At 40.2% G+C, this 19,061-nt stretch overlaps 2 protein-coding genes and 2 non-coding genes across 6 annotated transcripts in view; 3 read left to right on the top strand and 1 right to left on the bottom strand.

Moving 5' to 3' along the window:
* On the bottom strand, positions 1-5,589 carry MRPL18 (mitochondrial ribosomal protein L18). Of its 2 annotated transcripts, none has more exons than XM_031937541.1 (4): positions 5,430-5,589; positions 4,890-5,076; positions 1,017-1,248; positions 1-180 (listed from the first exon to the last, which is right to left on the bottom strand). In XM_031937541.1, the coding sequence occupies exons 1-4, from the start codon at positions 5,479-5,481 to the stop codon at positions 109-111; spliced, it is 543 nt and encodes a 180-aa protein (XP_031793401.1). In that variant the 5' UTR covers positions 5,482-5,589; the 3' UTR covers positions 1-108. The 2 variants fall into 2 exon arrangements, with proteins under 2 accessions (XP_031793401.1, XP_031793402.1); XM_031937542.1 differs by having other exon boundaries at positions 113-176; positions 1,162-1,248.
* The window catches only part of TCP1 (t-complex 1), a 25,243-nt gene continuing 8,267 nt past the window's right edge, over positions 2,086-19,061 (top strand). The window contains exons 1-5 of one of the 2 annotated variants that reach the window (XM_031937539.1): positions 2,086-2,180; positions 16,406-16,491; positions 16,709-16,837; positions 18,052-18,149; positions 18,683-18,793. In XM_031937539.1, the coding sequence (XP_031793399.1) occupies positions 16,408-16,491; positions 16,709-16,837; positions 18,052-18,149; positions 18,683-18,793 (422 nt within the window). In that variant the 5' untranslated portion in view covers positions 2,086-2,180; positions 16,406-16,407. Of the gene's footprint in view, positions 2,181-13,755; positions 14,154-16,405; positions 16,492-16,708; positions 16,838-18,051; positions 18,150-18,682; positions 18,794-19,061 lie in introns of those variants that run through there. The other variant, XM_031937538.1, reaches the window with a different exon arrangement.
* On the top strand, positions 17,636-17,772 carry LOC111720712. Its single transcript, XR_002770291.1, has one exon. It is a non-coding gene; the product is annotated as a small nucleolar RNA SNORA29 (small nucleolar RNA).
* Positions 18,445-18,579, top strand: LOC111720711. Its single transcript, XR_002770290.1, has one exon. It is a non-coding gene; the product is annotated as a small nucleolar RNA SNORA29 (small nucleolar RNA).

Here is a 19,061-nt window from a genome sequence, read left to right on the forward strand (position 1 = left end):
AAAACATTAAAAAGTATCACATTTATTGTAATGTAAAATACCAAGATGATTATCCCACCAATAAAAGGGTATCTTTAAGTTAAAAGTCCAAAAGAAATGAAATTTCTTTTATTCATAGATTCTTCGGGGTTCCTGTAGTACCATCCCACCTTCCTTCATGGCATTCTGAAATCGCTGTATCTGGTTTTCAGATATGGAAAGAAAAAAAAGATAGCATTACACTGAGGTTCAATAGGAAAGCGATAGCATAAAGAAAATATATATACCTATTAGTGTTCCCAAAGAAATAGTTAAACAAAACAATACCAGCATTTAGGGTAATTTTTCCCATTAAAGAAATATTTTTTTTTCCTTGCTGAGGCAAATGGGGTTAAGTGACTTGCCCAGAGTCACAAAGCTAGGAATTATTAAGTGTTTGAAGCCAGATTTGAACTCAGGTCCTCCTGACTTCAGGGCAGGTGCTCTATTTACTGCTCCACCTAGCTGCCCCGTATATTCCTTAAATAATATTTCTCAGTAATAAGGAATAATATCTCAGTAATAATTATTATTTTCTCAGTAATTAGGAGTAGTAATTCAGTAATATTATTTCTCAGTAATAAGGAGTAATATCTCAGTAATAATATTATTTTTAAAGGAATATGGGGGGGCAGCTAAGTGAAGCAGTGGATAGAGTACTAGCCCTGAAGTCAGGAGGACCCGAGTTCAAATCTGGCCTCAAACACATAACACTTCTTAGATGTGTGACTGGGCAAGTCACTTAACCCCAATTGCCTCAGCAAGGAAAAAAAAAGGAATATATAATTAGTACCTACTATTAATAAATTGGTCTTGATAATCTTTGACTAACATGAATGTGCCAAAAACCTTTAGATTCTTGATATGTAAAAGATAAAAAGTATTAAAGATATTTCCCAAATATTAGGATTGTTGTTGGTTAAAAAATTCAATATATAGCTCCTCAACCTTATCTAAAAACAATTAACTTTCATCTAAATAACTTCAAAACAACATGCCGATTCAGAGGATGATTCCGAAGATGTGGGGTAGAAGACCATGAAATTGATTCCCGCCTCCAGGCACCGCTGGGCCAGAACCCTTCCAATATTCTCACAAGCATTCACACTTCGAGTTCTGTATAGGTGCTTCTTAATTGCCCATTCTTGGGTAGATGCTGAAACCACAACATCCCCATTGTGATGCTCAACAAAAGCTTCTATGTGGTGCTGAGTGCGCCGAACTCGCAACCTAGATAGAGGAAGTAGGGAAAAGAAAGAGGAATTGCTGAAACAGACTATTGAACTGCCTAGAGATTTCATCAACTAGCATTTCAACTTGGATTCCTTAAAATAGTTGACTTAAAGGCCTGTCTTTTTAGGAATGATGTGTACTATCATTTATTGCAAACAAGTCTGACTTAGATTGTTATGCCACAGTTCTCTTTTATTATCCTGACTCAGTTTCCCTAAATTATCCTGCCTTGGTTTCCCTAATTGTTCTGCCTCAGTTTATAATTGTTCTGCTCAATCCCACAAAACCACCCCTCCCTCTTAATCAGAATATTTGATAAGGATAAAAGATCTTATATTTTAGAATATCAGATACTGTCTTATCAAGATTGCCTCCCCCCATCTCTTGGGTTCCTCCCCCCATTATGTCATCTAATCTGTGGAGGCTCATCCACCCCGTCAGAGTCCCATTCCCGCTCTCAGCACCCTGACTCTGCCCCTGCCTCGGTCTACCTTCTGTGCCTGAGCCACATGTATATATGTCACTGAGAACTCAGATTGTTTGCTGGATTCTTGGACATTATAGTCTCATTCAGCTCTGGGACCAAACCATGGATCCATTTGGTCATTTGGTCCCAGTAAATCTCTCCCTTTCAAATAAAATATTAAATACTCTCTAATCTCTATCTTGCCTCAGTTTCTCTACATTTTGGAGGTCCCACTGAGATACTAGAAAATGAGAGCAGGATTAGAGAATAGACATTCAGGTCTCCGCCTTGAACTTCGGGGCAGCTGGGGATCTGAGTTCTTGGCCTGGATAGACTGGCCATCTGGATATTTTTTTCTAGAGTCTCCAGGAAAGACAGCAGTTTTCAGCCACCACCATGCTTGATGCCTGATGATGGACACTCCATTTGGCCAAGGGAGAATCTGGTCTGAAATCCTTGCTGGGTAAGTTTTCTGTCTGGTCTGATTGCTAGCAAATCTGGGTCCCTAGAAAGTTGGGTTGATGAGCCATATAACTCTGGGAAATGCCAGTAGGATGCTATGTGGCATTATCTGGTTCTAAGTACCTTTTGTATTATCTGGTTATCTCTGGGCATTTTCTGTGAAGGCAGAGAAATGTACCAAACCAAGGCCTGGAAGCCTAAAAAGGTTCCTGTTTGGATTCTGGGAGGAAAGACTCTCGAGCTACAACAACTTCTCTCAGGGTTATTCTAAGATGTCCAGATAACACCTAGTCTCTGTGTTAAATGTTTTGTTTAATGTTATAACTTCGAAGTTTATGTCTGTGTGATTTGTCTGTCTGTTTTGTTAATTTAAGAGCTCTGTTAAGTTTAAGAACAATGATTAAGAAATTTGGGAATTGGTTATTTCAATGTTGCAATTGTGTGTAGTATAAAATTTGCTTGTGATTTTAAACTTTTTAACCTGTTGTACTAATTTGTGAGTAAAAGGAACAAAAAGGCAGATGGTTTTTCCTTGGAGTAGGTTTTCAAAGCCTGCTAGAGCAAAGGGTTCAACAAAACCTTATCTGACTGAAACTCAGGCAGGAGAAAACATTTGATTAGTAATTTTAGGATGATTCTGAAACTGTGGGAGATAATTTCACTATTGCCGTTGCATACCAGATTTGTTTTGAGTATTCTTTTGGGCAGTTTTTAAATTGTGGGAAATAATTTTACTGTTGTCTATGCAGGCTAGATTTAGTTATCTTTTAAATAAAAGATCTTAAAAGAACAATATCTTGTTAAAGAAGTTCTGTTAACTTGCCTGAAAGGAGTCACATGCCTCTAATTAGGCAAAGAAGGGTCTGACTTTTCTAAAGGCTCCAACTCTGGCCAAAGTTAGAGCTTAGGAAAAGTTCATTGGGAATAATGGCCACGTGGTGCCAAAGAGAAAAAAAAACCACAAAAAAACTATGATGTTTAGTGAAATTCATTATTTGAAATATGATCGGAAAAGCAGTTTTAAATTACTGAGAATTTAAAGCTGTATTTGATTGGATTTTAAGTTAAAATATAGGTAATTAAAATAAAATGCTTACCTTGGGAGGTTATGTTTGTATCTGTATTTAGATGGTATGTTGCTCTCTAGAAGTATTGGGAAATTTATAAACTATGAGTTATGCCTTAAAAATCTGTCAGCTCTGTTGAGTATATGTATGTTTTATAAAATTTGGTTCAAAGTTATTTGTGAGCTTGAAGTTTAAAGTTTTTTAAAAAGTGATTTAAAGACAAGGGACAAGAAAGATTGATTTGCAAATGCAATTAATAGTTTAAATGGAGCAGTTAGTTAAAAGGGTTATTGGTTTGGGAGTGTTTAAAGTATGTCAGACAAGGTTTGAGCAAGTAGGTATTGAAAGGAGAGAGATGGGACAGGAAGAGATGGTGTGAGAAGAGGACGAAAGAAGAAAATGGCTTTTCAGAAATAGGGAATAAAAAGGAGATAATTCCTTTCCGTGAGAAAAAAAAAAGGAAAAAATTGGTCAGGAAATTGGGGAAACTGACCTATTTTTCTTAGGCACTTCTGCCCTGTCCCCTATCTCATTAGTTCAGATTGAACTGGAAATTATTTAAACAGTCCTTTTTGTTTGCTTAAAATTACTGGACTATGATTTTCTGGTTATGTTTTAACTATGGAATCCCTTATTCAGTTGGAACTGCCCTGGCAGACTCAGTTTTGGGGATTAATTTTTAGAAACAACCAGAAATCAGACACCTATCTTGGGACTGGCAGTCTCTCTGATCTCTTTCTCCACTCCTATTACCCCAGTACCTTAATTAGCATTTCAGCATTCTCAAATGACCTTGCAATTTGGTATCAGACCTCTAATAGTTTGGAGGTGCCTGCCTTGGTCCAACTGCATAATCTGCTCAGAAATCTGGATCCTAGTAGCAGCTCTCATTCTGCTGAGAAGGGACAGGTAGAGCTACTCATTTTGGAGTCCCTGACACACTTGGGGCACTCCTCTTAGGATGGGCAGCCGGACTGTCCTGAGCACTGATACTCCCTATATAAGCAGAGGCTGAGTTAAATGCACAAATGACCACAGACCTAACTCACAGTGAACTGTCCATCTCAAACTGGCTTCTCTGGCTGAGACGCTCCCCAACTGTAGACCTGACGTGGTCCACCTCCTGTGCCTGAGCCAGGCGTTATGTATATGTCAGGGAGAACTCACAATGGTGCTGGATTCTTGGAGATTGTAGTCTCATTCAGCCCTGGGACCAAACCGTGGATCCGTTTGGTCCCAGTAAGTCTCTCCCTTTCAAATAAAACATTAAAAACTCTCTAACCTCGAACTTGCCTCTTTCTCAGCACCACAGATTTCTTCTAGGGAATCACAAGATCATGGGTTTAGAGCAGGAAGAATTTTTTAACGTAAATCCTAAAAGTACAATAAATTATTCCAACTCAGCCACATTTGTCCTTCAAGTCATAAGTTTGGATAAGACCTGAGAGAGTCTCTTGTCTCACTCCCTTCCTTTAAAGACACCCCGAAAAAGCTGTCCAGAGAAACGGACTGGTCATTTGCGGCTAACTATGTTCTCAGCAGAGCCCCCCCCACAAGCCTCCCGAGGTCCGCCTTTGGCTCTCAGCAAACCTCCGAGCGTCCCGCGCCCCTCCCCCGCGCGCCCCGCCCTCGCCGCGGCTCACCGGTGCCAATAGGCCCGGGGCGGCCACACAGTGGCCCAGCCCCGCTCCTTCCGGGCCAGGGCCAAGCGCTCCAGATTGTGGGGGTTCCGGTTGGTAAATTCTGGCGCGATCGCCTCATTTTCCTTCGTGTCCCCCTCGAGCTCCGGGGCCGGGTGGGGGCTGGTGGTGAGGAACGCCGACCGAAATCCTGCGGGACCCAGCAAACCGGGGGGAAGGTCGTGAGAGCGCCCTCACGCACCCGCAGGGTCCGGGCCCGCGCCGGCCGCGCGCGAGCGGAGAGCTCGGGCCCCTCGCCCTCTTCTCCCTCCCGCCGCCCACCGGCCCGGCCCCAGAACTGCAGAAACGGGAGCGCGGGACGCGGCGCTCCCCCCCCCCCCCCCCCCCCCCCCCCCCCCCCCCCCCCCCCCCCCCCCCCCCCCCCCCCCCCCCATCCCGGTCCGCCCCTCCCCGCCGGGTTTCTGCGCTCCGCAAGTGCAAACTTTAGCCACTCCCGAGAGGTCACCTCGGGGTCACGCTGAGGACCGGGGCCTCGGTTCTTACCGGGCTTCCTGCACAGAGCCAAGAGGTCCCGGCCCCGCGCCCGCAGCGCCATCGCGCCGATGACCTCCGAGGAAGCGACTCGAGCAGCTCTGTCAAAGGAGCAGCGCGGACCGCCTGGGCGCAGCCATATTGCTGCAGGCTAATGCGGCGCATGCTCATTACCGAAATGTGCCCCCGACGCTTGCCTAAACAAAGATGGCCCCGCACTGGCCCCGACCAATCAAAAGCAAGCGTTTCCCCGTGCCTCAGTGGGATGTGTGACCCTGAGCTAGTGCTTGGAGCAGCCTCCGAGCGTCCCACGCCAATTTGTTAGGAGTGTAAAAATGGCCAATACTTAACCAATCAAATTAACAAAGAGATGACGTAAATCGAGAAAATAAAGGAACTTACTCCAAAACAAAGCAAAAAAGACAATCCCAGGAAATAATGTTTAAAATATAGTCGTGAAGGGGAACTGCATTTTTAGATTTCCATCTGTTATAAAGCAGCAGTCATCAACACTTTCTGATATACGTTAAAAAAAAACTGACAAAAACACTGAGGAAACTGGAAAGCAGCTTGGTAGAATTTAGGCTTACATCAGCTTTTGATGACATCATAAATAGTAATATTAAAGATGGCACCATAAAAAAATTAAGAGAGGCAGATCATATAAATCTTAGGGTTACATATAGATATTTTCTTAATTAAACAAAAGATAGAGGCAATTACAAAAGATGAAATTTTAATTGCATCGGTCTATCAATCTAAGAGTCAATAACTGGTCTAATAATAATGAGCTAAGAGCTGGGCATAGAAAAAGTCAAAAAAACAGTGTCTCTTTTTAAAAAATTCAGAGTCTAATGGATGGAGACAACTTGTTTTTTTTTTCCCTCTGGGTTTTTTTTTTTTTTTAATAGCCTTTTATTTACAGGTATATGTATGGGTAACTTTACAGCATTAACAATTGCCAAACCTCTTGTTCCAATTTTTCACCTCTTACCCCCCACCCCCTCCCCCAGATGGCAGGATGACCAGTAGATGTTAAATATATTAAAATATAAATTAGATACACAATAAGTATACATGACCAAACCGTTATTTTGCTGTACAAAAAGAATCAGACTCTGAAATATTGTACAATTAGCTTGTGAAGGAAATCAAAAATGCATGTGTGCATAAATATAGGGATTGGGAATTCAATGTAATGGTTTTTAGTCATCTCCCAGAGTTCTTTTTCTGGGCGTAGCTAGTTCAGTTCATTACTGCTCCATTGGAAATGATTTGGTTGATCTCGTTGCTGAGGATGGCCAGGTCCATCAGAACTGGTCATCATATAGTATTGTTGAAGTATATAATGATCTCCTGGTCCTGCTCATTTCACTCAGCATCAGTTCATGTAAGTCTCTCCAGGCCTTTCTGAAATTATCCTGTTGGTCATTTCTTACAGAACAGTAATATTCCATAATTTTCATATACCACAATTTATTCAGCCATTCTCCAACTGATGGACATCCATTCAGTTAAAAAATTCAGAGTCTAATGGATGGAGACAACTTGTAAACAACTATGTACAAACTTTATACAGGCTATTTCTCCTTTTAAAAAGGAGAAATTGGTAATCAACAAAGGCAAAAGAACTGAGGGCCAAGGCTTCCTGTAGAAGATGGTATTTTAGTCAAGATCTGAAGGAAGTCAAAAGGCAGAATGAGGATGGAAGAGAACAGCTGGTGAAAATATTCAGCCACTATCTTGTTTAAGGACCTGCTAGGAAGCAAATTGAAATGTAGAACATTCAGTGGTATTATTTGGTATAAGAAGACTGAAAAAGCAGAAAGTGGCAGTGGTTATAAAGGACTTCAAATGCAAAACAAAGGGTTTTATAACTTAGAGAGTCACTGGATTTCATTGAGTAAGGAGCTGACATAGATCTGTTTCAGGAAGATCAAATCCATTTGTGACACAAACATTCCACATCACTAAGAACATTCTTTTCTGGGTCCTCAGTATCTCTATCTGGGTGGGATACTATTATTTTTTTGAAGTCTTGGTTTCAGAATCATGGGCTGCCTCCACTGAGATGGAATTCAATATGTTGCTTTGTTTCCTAAAAACACTGGAGCAATGAATAGAAACTGTAGAGGGATAGATTTAGGTTTGACATAAGGAATAAAATTCCTACCACTTAGAGCTATAAAAAAGAGCAGGCTCACTTGGGGATAATGAATCCATTAGTCACTCACTAGAAGTCTTCAAGCAATATATCCCTTATCAAGAACATTGTAGAAGGGATTCTTGTTTAGTCACAATTGGAGTACAAGTCTTCTGATGTCCCTTCCAATTAAAATGAATTACAAAGCTCAACATAAATAGTCAAATTTGAACTTATAGATATCAGAAACTTAGAATGAAACACCATCATGGAAATGTGGCAAAACAGTTTAAATAAACAAGGTAGAGTGATAGAATCACATTATATATTAAGTAGAATTACTCATATGAAGAAATTCAGAAATGAAAACTAGGAAATATGACTAAAGAACAACAAAGGTAAAAACAAGCAGTTTTGAGAGAAATAATTATTAAATAAATCAATTATTGGACAGATCCAGGGGTTTTTCCCTCCATTTCCTCACTCTCTACAAGTCAAGCCAGCATCCGAAGGACGTTGCTGATAATGATATTAGGTTAACTTGCTCCACAATCTTGGAAGTTTATTGTGTTCCATTCAATCATGGGTAGGGGTATAGATCCTCGGTCTAAATTGCCCTAGGCTAAGGGGTCCTTTGAGAGCCACATTGACTAGCCCCTCATCAGAATAGGCCCACTTCTCATAGTATTCATTCTCTCTTTATTAACTAATTAATTGAGTTGACACCCACTTTTCAAAGGGTATATAAGCCTCTAAAAGCTGTCATGATGGTCTTTAGCATTTGAGAGTGCTACTGACTCCTTTTATTAATCATCTGCTAGCAATAATTTAAAAAATGATTAATTACTCAGAAATTACGTTCCAAATTTTTTATGTTAGAATATCACAGAGTGTAATAAATATTTGTTGAAAAAAGCTAAACTCATCAATAAACCAGATTTTTTTAAAGATATGTACACAACAATCAAATTATCAATGAAAAAAATGAGAAGAACCTTGAGCTGTGGTATACTCACTATTGTTATAGCTGTGAATTGGTTCAAACTTCCTAGAAAATATTTTAGAACTATGATAAGAAAAGGTGCTAATTTCACATCTTTTAATCTAGGATATATATTATACATAAGTCAATGATAGAAACAAAAATTATTTATATAACCAAATATTTATAACAGCATTCTCTGTGGAAGCCAAACAAAACTCAAAACCTGGAAACAAAATGGGCACTGAATAAATCTGCAGCATAACATAGCATCATAGACTCAAATTTTGATCTACAAGGAGCTTTAAGATCATCTAGTCCTTATTAGACAAAGGAGGAAACAGGTTAAACAACTTGCTCTGGTCCCATAAAGTAGAGGAGGCAGGACTGACTCCAAATATAATACTTTCCTCACTAATCTGTGTGTAATGGAATACTTCTGGGCCTTATGATATGACGAATGTACAAATATCAGAGAAATCTGATTAGACATTGTACATAATGCAAAAAAGTTGTAGAACCAAGGAAACAATAAATATAGTAAAGTTATATAAACTAGGATAATCAAATCTAAGGAAATTCTAAGTTAGCAGTGTAAAAAAAAGATAGGAGTGGGGCACTGGGAAAGGCAATGAGAAATCTTGTTAAGAATGATCAATTTAGTGGCAGCTAGGTAGATAGAGAACCAGTCCTTAAGTCAGGAGGACCTGAATTCAAATCTAGCCTCAGACACTTAATACTTCCTAGCTATGTGACCCTGAGCAAGTCACTTAACCACAATTGCCTCAGGAGGAAAAAAAGATCAATTTGAAGGCCAAGTAAGTAGTAATAAGGGTGACCTAGCAATTACACCATTAGATTACCATGGTAATTAAAGAAAAAGGGAAAGAATCTATATGTTCTGAAATATAGTCATTCTCTTTGTGATGGAAAAAAACTAGAAATTGAGAAAATGACCATCAAGTTTGGAATGGCTGGACAAATAGTGGCATATGGTTGTGAGAGAATACTACTGTGAGGTTAAAAACGATGACCCAGTTGGTTTTAGGAAAGCACAAAGATTTGAATGAAATCAGGACCAAGAGAACATTTTAATAGCAATATTATTTGAACAGAAACTGTGAAAAACTTATATTCTAAGTAATGTGATCATTTAAATCAGCTACAAATAACCCATGAAGGAAGATGCTATCCACCTTGAGAGAAAGAACTGATATATGGAAGTGTTTTGGGAGAGTATTTGGTTCAGAGTCAGGTTAGAACACTGCCACAGATTTCTCTTTTATGTCAAAGTTTTATTTCAACAAAGTGGTGGGCCAAATAGCCTGGGCATCTAATTGGCAATTAATTAAGTTTAAAAAAAGAAATAGAGAAGTTCAGAAGAGTGGATCTTAGAGGAAAAAAAAAAAAGAATGAATTCTGTTTTAGACAGGTTGAGAAACTTACAAAAACAGACAATTCAAAATATCCACCAGACAGTTGGTGATAATAAACAGGAATTCAGTAGATACCATGGTTGGACTATAAATGACTTTTAAAAATAAACTTTTGATATCTTTTGGGATTTTATATAACCTCCTTCTCAGTCTCCTCAGTTCAGTCTTCATCTAAGGCTAATCCACTAAAACTACAGGTGTTCCTCAATGTTCTCCCTTTCTCTCTCTTTTGTCTCTCTCTCTCTCTTTTTGCTGAGGCAATTGGGGTTAAGTGACTTGCCCAGGGTCACACAGCCAGGAAGTATTACATGTCTGAGGTCGGATTTGAACTCAGGTGTCCTTCTGACTTCAGGGCCAATGTTCTATCCACTTCACCACCTGGCTGCCCCTCTCCTTTTCTCTTGCATACTATTTCACCTAGTGATTTTATTAGATCCTGTGAATTTGATTATCTCTATTTTGGTGATTTTCAGATCTATGTATACTACTCTTAACCTTTCTCTTGACCAGTTAGTGGATGTCTCTAACTGGATATTGCATAGATACCTTAAACTTAACATGTACAGAACTGAATTCATAATTTTCTTCTATTCTCCCTCCTTTCCCTAATGTTCCTATCACTTTACGGAGGGTACCTGATTTCCCAGTCACCCCAGCTCACAAGCTAGGTGCCATTCTTACGGCTCACTTAATATTCTCAAGAATATTCCTTTTCAGTTGCCTTCCATGTGCCATCTGTTTCCCAGGCCTGTCAATTTTACCTTCCTAACATTTTTTTTTTTGTTTGTTTTTGTTTTATTTAGCCTTTTATTTACAGGATATATGCATGGGTAACTTTACAGCATTAACAATTGCCAAACCTCTTGTTCCAATTTTTCACCTCTTAACCCCCACCCCCTCCCCCAGATGGCAGGATGACCAGTAGATGTTAAGTACATTAAAATATAAATTAGATACACAATAAGTATACATGACCAAAACGTTATTTTGCTGTACAAAAAGAATCAGACTCTGAAATATTGTACAATTAGCTTGTGAAGGAAATAAAAAATGCAGGTGGGCATAAATATAGGGATTGGGAATTCAATGTAATGGTTTTTAGTCATCTCCCAGAGTTCTTTTTCTGGGCATAGCTAGTTCAGTTCATTACTGCTCCATTGGAAATGATTTGGTTGATCTCGTTGCTGAGGATGGCCAGGTCCATCAGAACTGGTCATCATATTGTATTGTTGTTGAAGTATATAATGATCTCCTGGTCCTGCTCATTTCACTCAGCATCAGTTCGTGTAAGTCTCTCCAGGCCTTTCTGAAATTATCCTGTTGGTCATTTCTTACAGAACATTAATATTCCATAATATTCATATACCACAATTTATTCAGCCATTCTCCAACTGATGGACATCCATTCAGTTTCCAGTTTCTGGCCACTACAAAAAGGGCTGCCACAAACATTCGTGCACATATAGGTCCCTTTCCCTTCTTTATAATCTCTTTGGGATATAATCCCCAGTAGTAACACTGCTGGATCAAAGGGTATGCACAGTTTGATAACTAGTTCCAAACTACTCTCCAAAATGGTTGGATTCGTTCACAGCTCCACCAACAATGCATCAATGTCCCAGTTTTTCCGCATCCCCTCCAACAATCATCATTATTTTTTCCTGTCATCTTAGCCAATCTGAAAGGTGTGTAGTGGTATCTCAGCGTTGTCTTAATTTGCATTTCTCTGATTAATAATGACTTGGAGCATCTTTTCATATGACTAGAAATAGTTTCAATTTCTTCATCTGAGAATTGTCTGTTCATATCCTTTGACCATTTTTCAATTACCTTCCCTTCTCTGATACTGCCACCTGTGTGGCACAGGCCTGTCACCTCCTCACACCTAAACCTGGTTGTTCCGCCTGTCATGAGCCCCTCACCCTAGCCAGTATGATTCCTAAAGTAGGGTCTCACCCCATAGTCAGTAAAAGTCCACTGACTCCTCCATGTCACCTCCAGGATAGAACACAGAGCTCTCTGCTTGGGTTGGGATCCTTTGCAATCCTGTCCCTTTGAGTTTCTCAGTCTCCTGAAGAGATCATTTATCCCAGCCTCTGCCTAACCCATTGGCTGACATTGGTTTCCTAGCTGTTTCTCAAGCGGGAAATTGCATCTCCCATTGCATATTCTGCCCTTTCCCATGTCTGGAACTCTTCTCTCTTCATCTACGCATCCTCGTTTCCCTCAGTTCTCTATTAAAACCCCACCTGCAGGGAGACTCGACTGCTTCTCCTTGATTCTAGCGCCTTCTCTTTGGGGATTATCTTTCGCTTTTCCTTTATCTAGTTGCCTGTACATAGTTATTTATAGGTTGTTTGCCCCATTGGACGGTGAATTCCTTGAAAGAAAATAGTTTGACTTTCCTTGAACCCCTGGCACAGTGCCTGCCACACAATGGGCACAGTGCCTAGCGGTGGGATTCCTGGATTAAAATCTATGGTGGTCTAGTCTTTTTTTTTTTTTTTTTGCATTGTTCTAGAGGACACAAACTTTTGAGATCCTTTCCAGCTCAGGAACATTCTACTCCTTTTTTTTTTTTTTTTTTTTTTAATTTATTTTTATTTAATAGCCTTTTATTTACAGGATATATACATGGGTAACTTTACAGCATTAACAATTGCCAAACCTCTTGTTCCAATTTTTCACCTCTTACCCCCACCCCTCCCTAAATGGCAGGATGACCAGTAGATGTTAAATATATTAAAATATAACTTAGATACACAATAAGTATACATGACCAAAACGTTATTTTGCTGTACAAAAAGAATCAGACTCTGAATTATTGTACGATTAGCTTGTGAAGGAAATAAAAAATGCAGGTGGGCATAAATATAGGGATTGGGAGTTCAATGTAATGGTTTTTAGTCATCTCCCAGAGAGGAACATTCTACTCCTAAAATTATGTTACAAGTGTGTGAGATGGATCATCCCTGGCATAATTAGGAAAGGCTTTCTTGGAGATGCGTTGGACATTCACTAGCTCTTAAATACTCTTACCACAAATATTAGTATTCCAATATAAGGAACAAGAGACTCAAAGCTCTTGATCCTCTAGATCTCAACAAGCCTCCACAGCCAGCAAGCTTTTCTATGCTACGGATACTGCACTAAGGTCCAGAAGACACAGAAAAAGTAGTCTCTCAAGGAGCACCGGGACTTGTTGGGAACTCTGTGGGGAGGAGGGAGGGAGCTCGGAGCTGACTCTAAGAGGTACTCAGGGGAAAGCAGGGAAGGGGGAGGACGATGTGGAGCTGCACCAAGGGCTCCGTCCCAAAGGGGGGAGATGGAAGGGTCCGCCATGTACCCCTTTCTTCTGTGTGAGCCCCTCCCCAGTGCTTGGATCCAGCAAGATTTGGACGCAGCGCCTCCACATCCAACAGCCTTTTTGCTGCATGACCGAGTGTACTATTAGGGGTTTACGAGTCCCAGGGCTTCCCACCCCCAGGCTCCGACGAAGGGGCGAGCCTCCTCGTTCCATTTAGGGGCCGGGCACCGGCTGAGCCCCGGGACACACACGGAAGAGCACACGCTGCTTTGCCCTAGGCGAGTTTTTATTACACTACTGGAGCGCGCTCCATTAATCCAAAATTCGTACACAGAAAATCCTGGGGGGGGGGGGGGGGGGGGGGGAAGCCGCATGGGGACTCCGCCGTAATTCTACCTTTGAGCTTCCGTGCCACACCCAGCAACCGCTTTCTAGAAACCACTAGAATGTCCCAGGCCGCCCGCGCGCCCGCGGCCCTCCCCCAACTGTCCTTCCTCCTTCCGCTAGCGCTGGAAACCAACTCCTCCCATCCTCGAGCGCTGGCCTTCACAGCCGATCTCTAATTGGACCGAAACTCGGTCCGCGTCACCCTCTCTGCCGGCTGGAGTCCCCTTCCTTAGGCTGGGTGATTGCGCACACTTCCTCTCCCCCCCCTCCCCTCTTCCGAGGCCGGAGAAAGGAGGGGGCGGGGAAAAGGGGTTACCCAGCAGCTCCTGCGGCGCCGCTCACCATTCCTGTCCCGCTCCCTGTTTCCACGCTGTTGCAGCTTCTCCTCTTCGCGGGCGTGTGTGTGTGGCGGGGAAGATGGAGGGGCCCTTGTCCGTGTTCGGGGAACGGACTACCGGAGAGTCCATCCGCTCCCAGAACGGTGAGGGCGAGCTGGGCGGGCGGTGGGGAAGGCCTACTCCCCGGGGTCGGCGCGGCCTGAGGCCTAGATGGCGGAGCCGAGCCGGCCCCACCCCCAACCCCCCACCCCGTGAAGGCCCGATCGCGGTCCGTCAGCCTGAGGTCGGGGGGAGCAAGGGGCGAGTTAGATTCTGAGGGAAAACTTGCGGGGCCGATCCGGGCCTGGCCGGGCGGGTGGCCCGGGAGCCGCCCGCGGCCACGTTTTCTTCGCGGGGGAAACGGGCCCCCTGCCAGGAGAAGACCGTCCTGGCCTGCGAGGCGCGCACGTTTGGGCCGAATTAGGCCGGGCCTCTTAGGTACCTAAAATGGAACGTGGGCCTGTATGCACCTTGTGGGGGCATGAGGAGGTGGCACGCGGCTCTTCCTAACCCCTCCACTTCCTAGCTTTTTTGTCTTACTTCCCGGTGCTGGACCGAAATCGTGGCCTTTTAGGGAACCTCATCAACATTAAACAGTTATTCTTAGGAGAATGAACCCCGGTGGCTTTCACCCCACGCCACTGCCGAGCGCACGTTCGCCCTGCATTAAGAGGACGGCCAGAGTTAACGCTGGGTGACGGCATTTCTGAGTTCCAAGAGATGGAGAAAGTGATAGCGCTCGGGGCCCCACACCCCGTCCCTTTTTCTTTTCCCCATTCCCAGCCTCCAGAAGAGGAGACCGCGGGGAAAGCATGGCTAGAAGTCTCGTTCTTCAAAAAGCTGTAGAAACTCTCCCATCCAGAACGCGTTCCCTGTGGGAAAGGCATAGAGTAAGAGGGGGGTTCCTAGAGCCAATTGATTGAGGATGTGATGTTATTGATTGTGGATCCCCATGCCCGATCCAGTGTAGCCATACCCACCTCTCTCCGATTCCTCTTAGTTTTGTAACTTTTCATTTTAAAAATGCCCAAAATTAAATTGGGTGACAGTTTTTATTTATTTCCAAGAGTTATGAGAAAAGGAATAAGTTTTAGTTAATTGGATAATTTTGTTAATATATTTCTCTTGCACTATGGACTTGGAAAGTTGCTTACCACGTACTTTACACAGAGCTGCTTGATGAAGTATTCTGAAGATGTTGGATTGGGACCTATCATAAATTTTGAATAGTGTCAGAGAACTGGTGATTAAAAAAATAACCTTCCACCTTTTAAGAGAAGGAAGACTAGGGCAATTGTCGGTCTTTGATACTATATATCTTTTGGTTTTGTCTAGTTTTTATTACAAGCTCAAGCAAAGTTTCCATTTAGAATGCTAAAAGTACATTTACATAAATGACAAGTATAAATTGAAAAGATATCAATGAAACTTTTTAAAAAGCTTTTTCAAGATTGAGGATCTGCTAATGGTATAATGAAGGAATTCCCAAAGTTTGGAGGAGAAAGCTAATGCTTATTTTTTTCCTGTGTGAAATTGTAGACTATAATAAACAGGCAATATTAACCAAAGCTTCTTCACATAGTAAATATATTTTGCTTGAATAACTGAACAGTTGACATTTTTTTCTCCAGAGAATAGATTTAAGGTTGGCTTAGTAAGCTTCATGGGTCTAATTTTCAACAGAAATGCTTGAAGTGATTGTATTTTAGGAAGTGTGGGTTATATTGATTGACTTATTTTAAAGTGCAATACAAATATATTATAATTGGTGTAACAATAACTGCCTGCCTATCTGATATAATTTGGGATAGTAAAGAGGAAAAGGAACAAGCATTTATTTTTTTTTCCCCTTAGGCAATTAGGGTTAAGTAACTTGCTCAGGGTCACACGGCTAGGAAGTATTACCTGTATGCCACTGCTTTTGAATTTAGGTACTCTTGACTTCAGAGCCAGTGCACCATTTAGCTGACCCACAAGCATTTCTTAAGCATCTATTAAATGCCAGGAACTTTGCTAAGGGCTTTACTAATATCACAATTAGTGGGTAGATAGTATTTATCCTCATTTTACATAGAGCTAGGTAGTATGGGAGACTGAATTTGAATTCACATCTTCTTAATCCCAGGTTCAGTGAATAAAATATTCACTGAAATACCAATCTATTTCTAGGAGAAAATAATTGTATCCTAATTCTTGTTATACATGGGAACTTCTGAGATTATTAAGATTTTTCTTTCTCATAAGTATTATTTTTCTTGTGAAAAGGCCAATTGAAGCCAGCATTATACTGGCAACAAATAACATTTGAAATAATGGAGGTAGCTCATTTAATTATCTTGTTTTTTTATTTTTACAGTTATGGCTGCAGCTTCCATTGCCAATATTGTAAAAAGTTCTCTTGGCCCAGTTGGCTTGGATAAAATGTTGGTGGATGATATTGGTGTAAGTACAGATATAATTTTAAGACAACCTGGTGGTTTTTGGATAAGAGATTTTGTAGGGTTTTGTTCAATAGATTGTCACATAAATGCTTTAGTTTTGTTAGTACTGTGGAACTGAATAATATGTTTATGAGAAATTCCTTAAAAATGTTTAAATATTCTCTCATGGGCACATAAAATGCTAACTTAACATTTTTTTTTTTAAATTTCCAAAATAGGATGTGACTATTACTAATGATGGGGCAACCATTCTGAAATTGCTAGAGGTAGAACATCCTGCAGCTAAAGTGCTCTGTGAATTGGCTGATTTGCAAGACAAAGAAGTTGGAGATGGGACTACATCTGTGGTAGGTAGACACTAAAAATTTGTTGTACTTGATTTTGCAAATTAAATAAATACATCATCTTGATGTATTGCGTCTGAAAGAAAAGTTGGGAAGAGAGACAAGTATTAATTACATAGTACGAAAATGAAATGGAAAATTAATTTGGTTTAGTTTCTGGGTTGCTGGTCTGGAAGTCTTGAAATCACATTTTATTTCTATCATTGGAGATTTTTGAGTCATTTTATAAGCTTTTCAAATGGTTAGTTTCTTAGATGCTATAATTGGATTAGCACACAGAAGAAGGCTGTTTTGGATTCTGAAGAATTTTCAAATGCCAGTGGTCAGTTTGCCTTTTTTTCCTCTTTATGTAGGGTATTAAGAATTCATAAAATTTTGGACAAAACAACTTTATATAGTTGATTGTAATTTGCTTATGTTAATCATTTTGTTTTACCATGTTTACTATGATAGTTTGGAGATCCTCAAATTTGGATTAGGACTTAGTCCCAATTTAAAAAACCAGATGAGTTTCTGATCTTTCAAGGGGAAAAAAAAGGACATTGGTAGGACGTTAGTTTTCGATCTCAGGCCAACCTAAATAAAATCAGGGTCATTTAGATTTTTCCTGGAGTCATGATATTTCCCAAGGTATTTTCTGAGCATGTGAGTTAAAACCTTGATGACCCATCTTTCACAAAATTGGTCTTCTCTAATAGACTAGAAGAAATCAAAAGCTTGAACTGAGGGCAACAGCTGTTATGTTGGCAATCATTACATTGGAGCAACTTAAAAGGAGACAAGCTGATACCAGATCAGTGTCTTCCCATCTGACTACCACTTTTTCACTTCATAGATTCAGTGGCTATGCTTATGGGATAAATTATAGCTGCCATCATCTGCCGGAGAAAGAGTGGCCTTGTCTTTTTTTCCTATATGAAATGGCAGAACAATCTAGCTTTACTGTATGTTGTACAAATATAAAAATAATGTTTAATTAACCACAATTATAGTAATATCCTTGGCAACCTTAATAATAGCAGACAATCTTTTGATTGAGTAGCTAAAAACAGAAAGGCTCAAAAATTCTTCCTATTGAACTTTTTTGAATCAAAGATTTAAGAGAGATACGTTAATGATGTAGAACAAAAACTTTTCATGTTTCTGGAACACTGTACGTACTACCCTAATATAGTGAATATTAAAAGGTGTGCTATGAACATTTTTTCTTTCAACAGGTTATTATTGCAGCAGAACTTCTGAAAAATGCTGATGAATTAGTCAAGCAGAAAATTCACCCCACATCAATTATTGGTGGCTATCGGCTTGCTTGCAAGTATGCATTCATAAGAAAATTCATATTAATTGAACTGTCTCATACTAATCTTCCTTTGCTTGTCTTGTAAAACATAATAGTTCTTATATTATGTGATATCTTCAACTCCTTCAGAGGCTGATTGTGAAAATACTTTATAGATATAGTGAAAAGGAAAAAGAATCTTAAAATTTTTGTTGAAAACTTGACTAGTTAGTTTTAATTGTCTAGTTAATTTACTTTAGGATAAGATGAAAAAGTTATGGTGTTGGCAGTTGTCATATTTGACTAATTCGGAGAGAGACCAGATTAGTATTTTCCCATTTGACTACCACTTTTTCACTTAATAGATTCAGTGGCTATGCTTATGGGATAAAATACAGCTGCCATAGTCTGAAGGAGAAAGAGTGACCATGTCTTTTTCCAATATGAAATGGCAGAACAATATAGTTGTATTTCATATAAAAATGGTTTTGTTAACCACAACTATTTGTGATATCCATGGTCAAAATGGATAAGTATTGATTTCTATATTTTAAAAATGTTTTAAATAGGGAAGCAGTGCGGTATATCAACGAAAACCTCATCATTAACACAGATGAACTTGGAAAAGATTGTCTCATCAATGCTGCAAAAACATCCATGTCTTCTAAGATAATTGGAATGTATCCTTTTGTAGTGTTGGTTGTAGCTTACAGCTATTTATTTAAATTAACTGAACCCTTTTAGTATGTTAATTTTGATGTTTCAATTCTATGATTCTAGCATATGGAAGTTATATTTGGAAATATCTGAGTGTGGCAGGTAATTTCCAAGGAAAAATTCTGTCTTGAAAATGAGATATAACTTGGAAGGAAGTTTCTTCACACCTGAGACTTCTCAGTTGTTTGAAGGTAATTGAATATTTCTTCTCAGTGTGTTATTTGTTACATG

Source organism: Sarcophilus harrisii, chromosome 4 (genome assembly GCF_902635505.1).
Source record: "Sarcophilus harrisii chromosome 4, mSarHar1.11, whole genome shotgun sequence".
In the NCBI taxonomy this organism is placed as follows: Eukaryota; Metazoa; Chordata; class Mammalia; order Dasyuromorphia; family Dasyuridae; genus Sarcophilus; species Sarcophilus harrisii.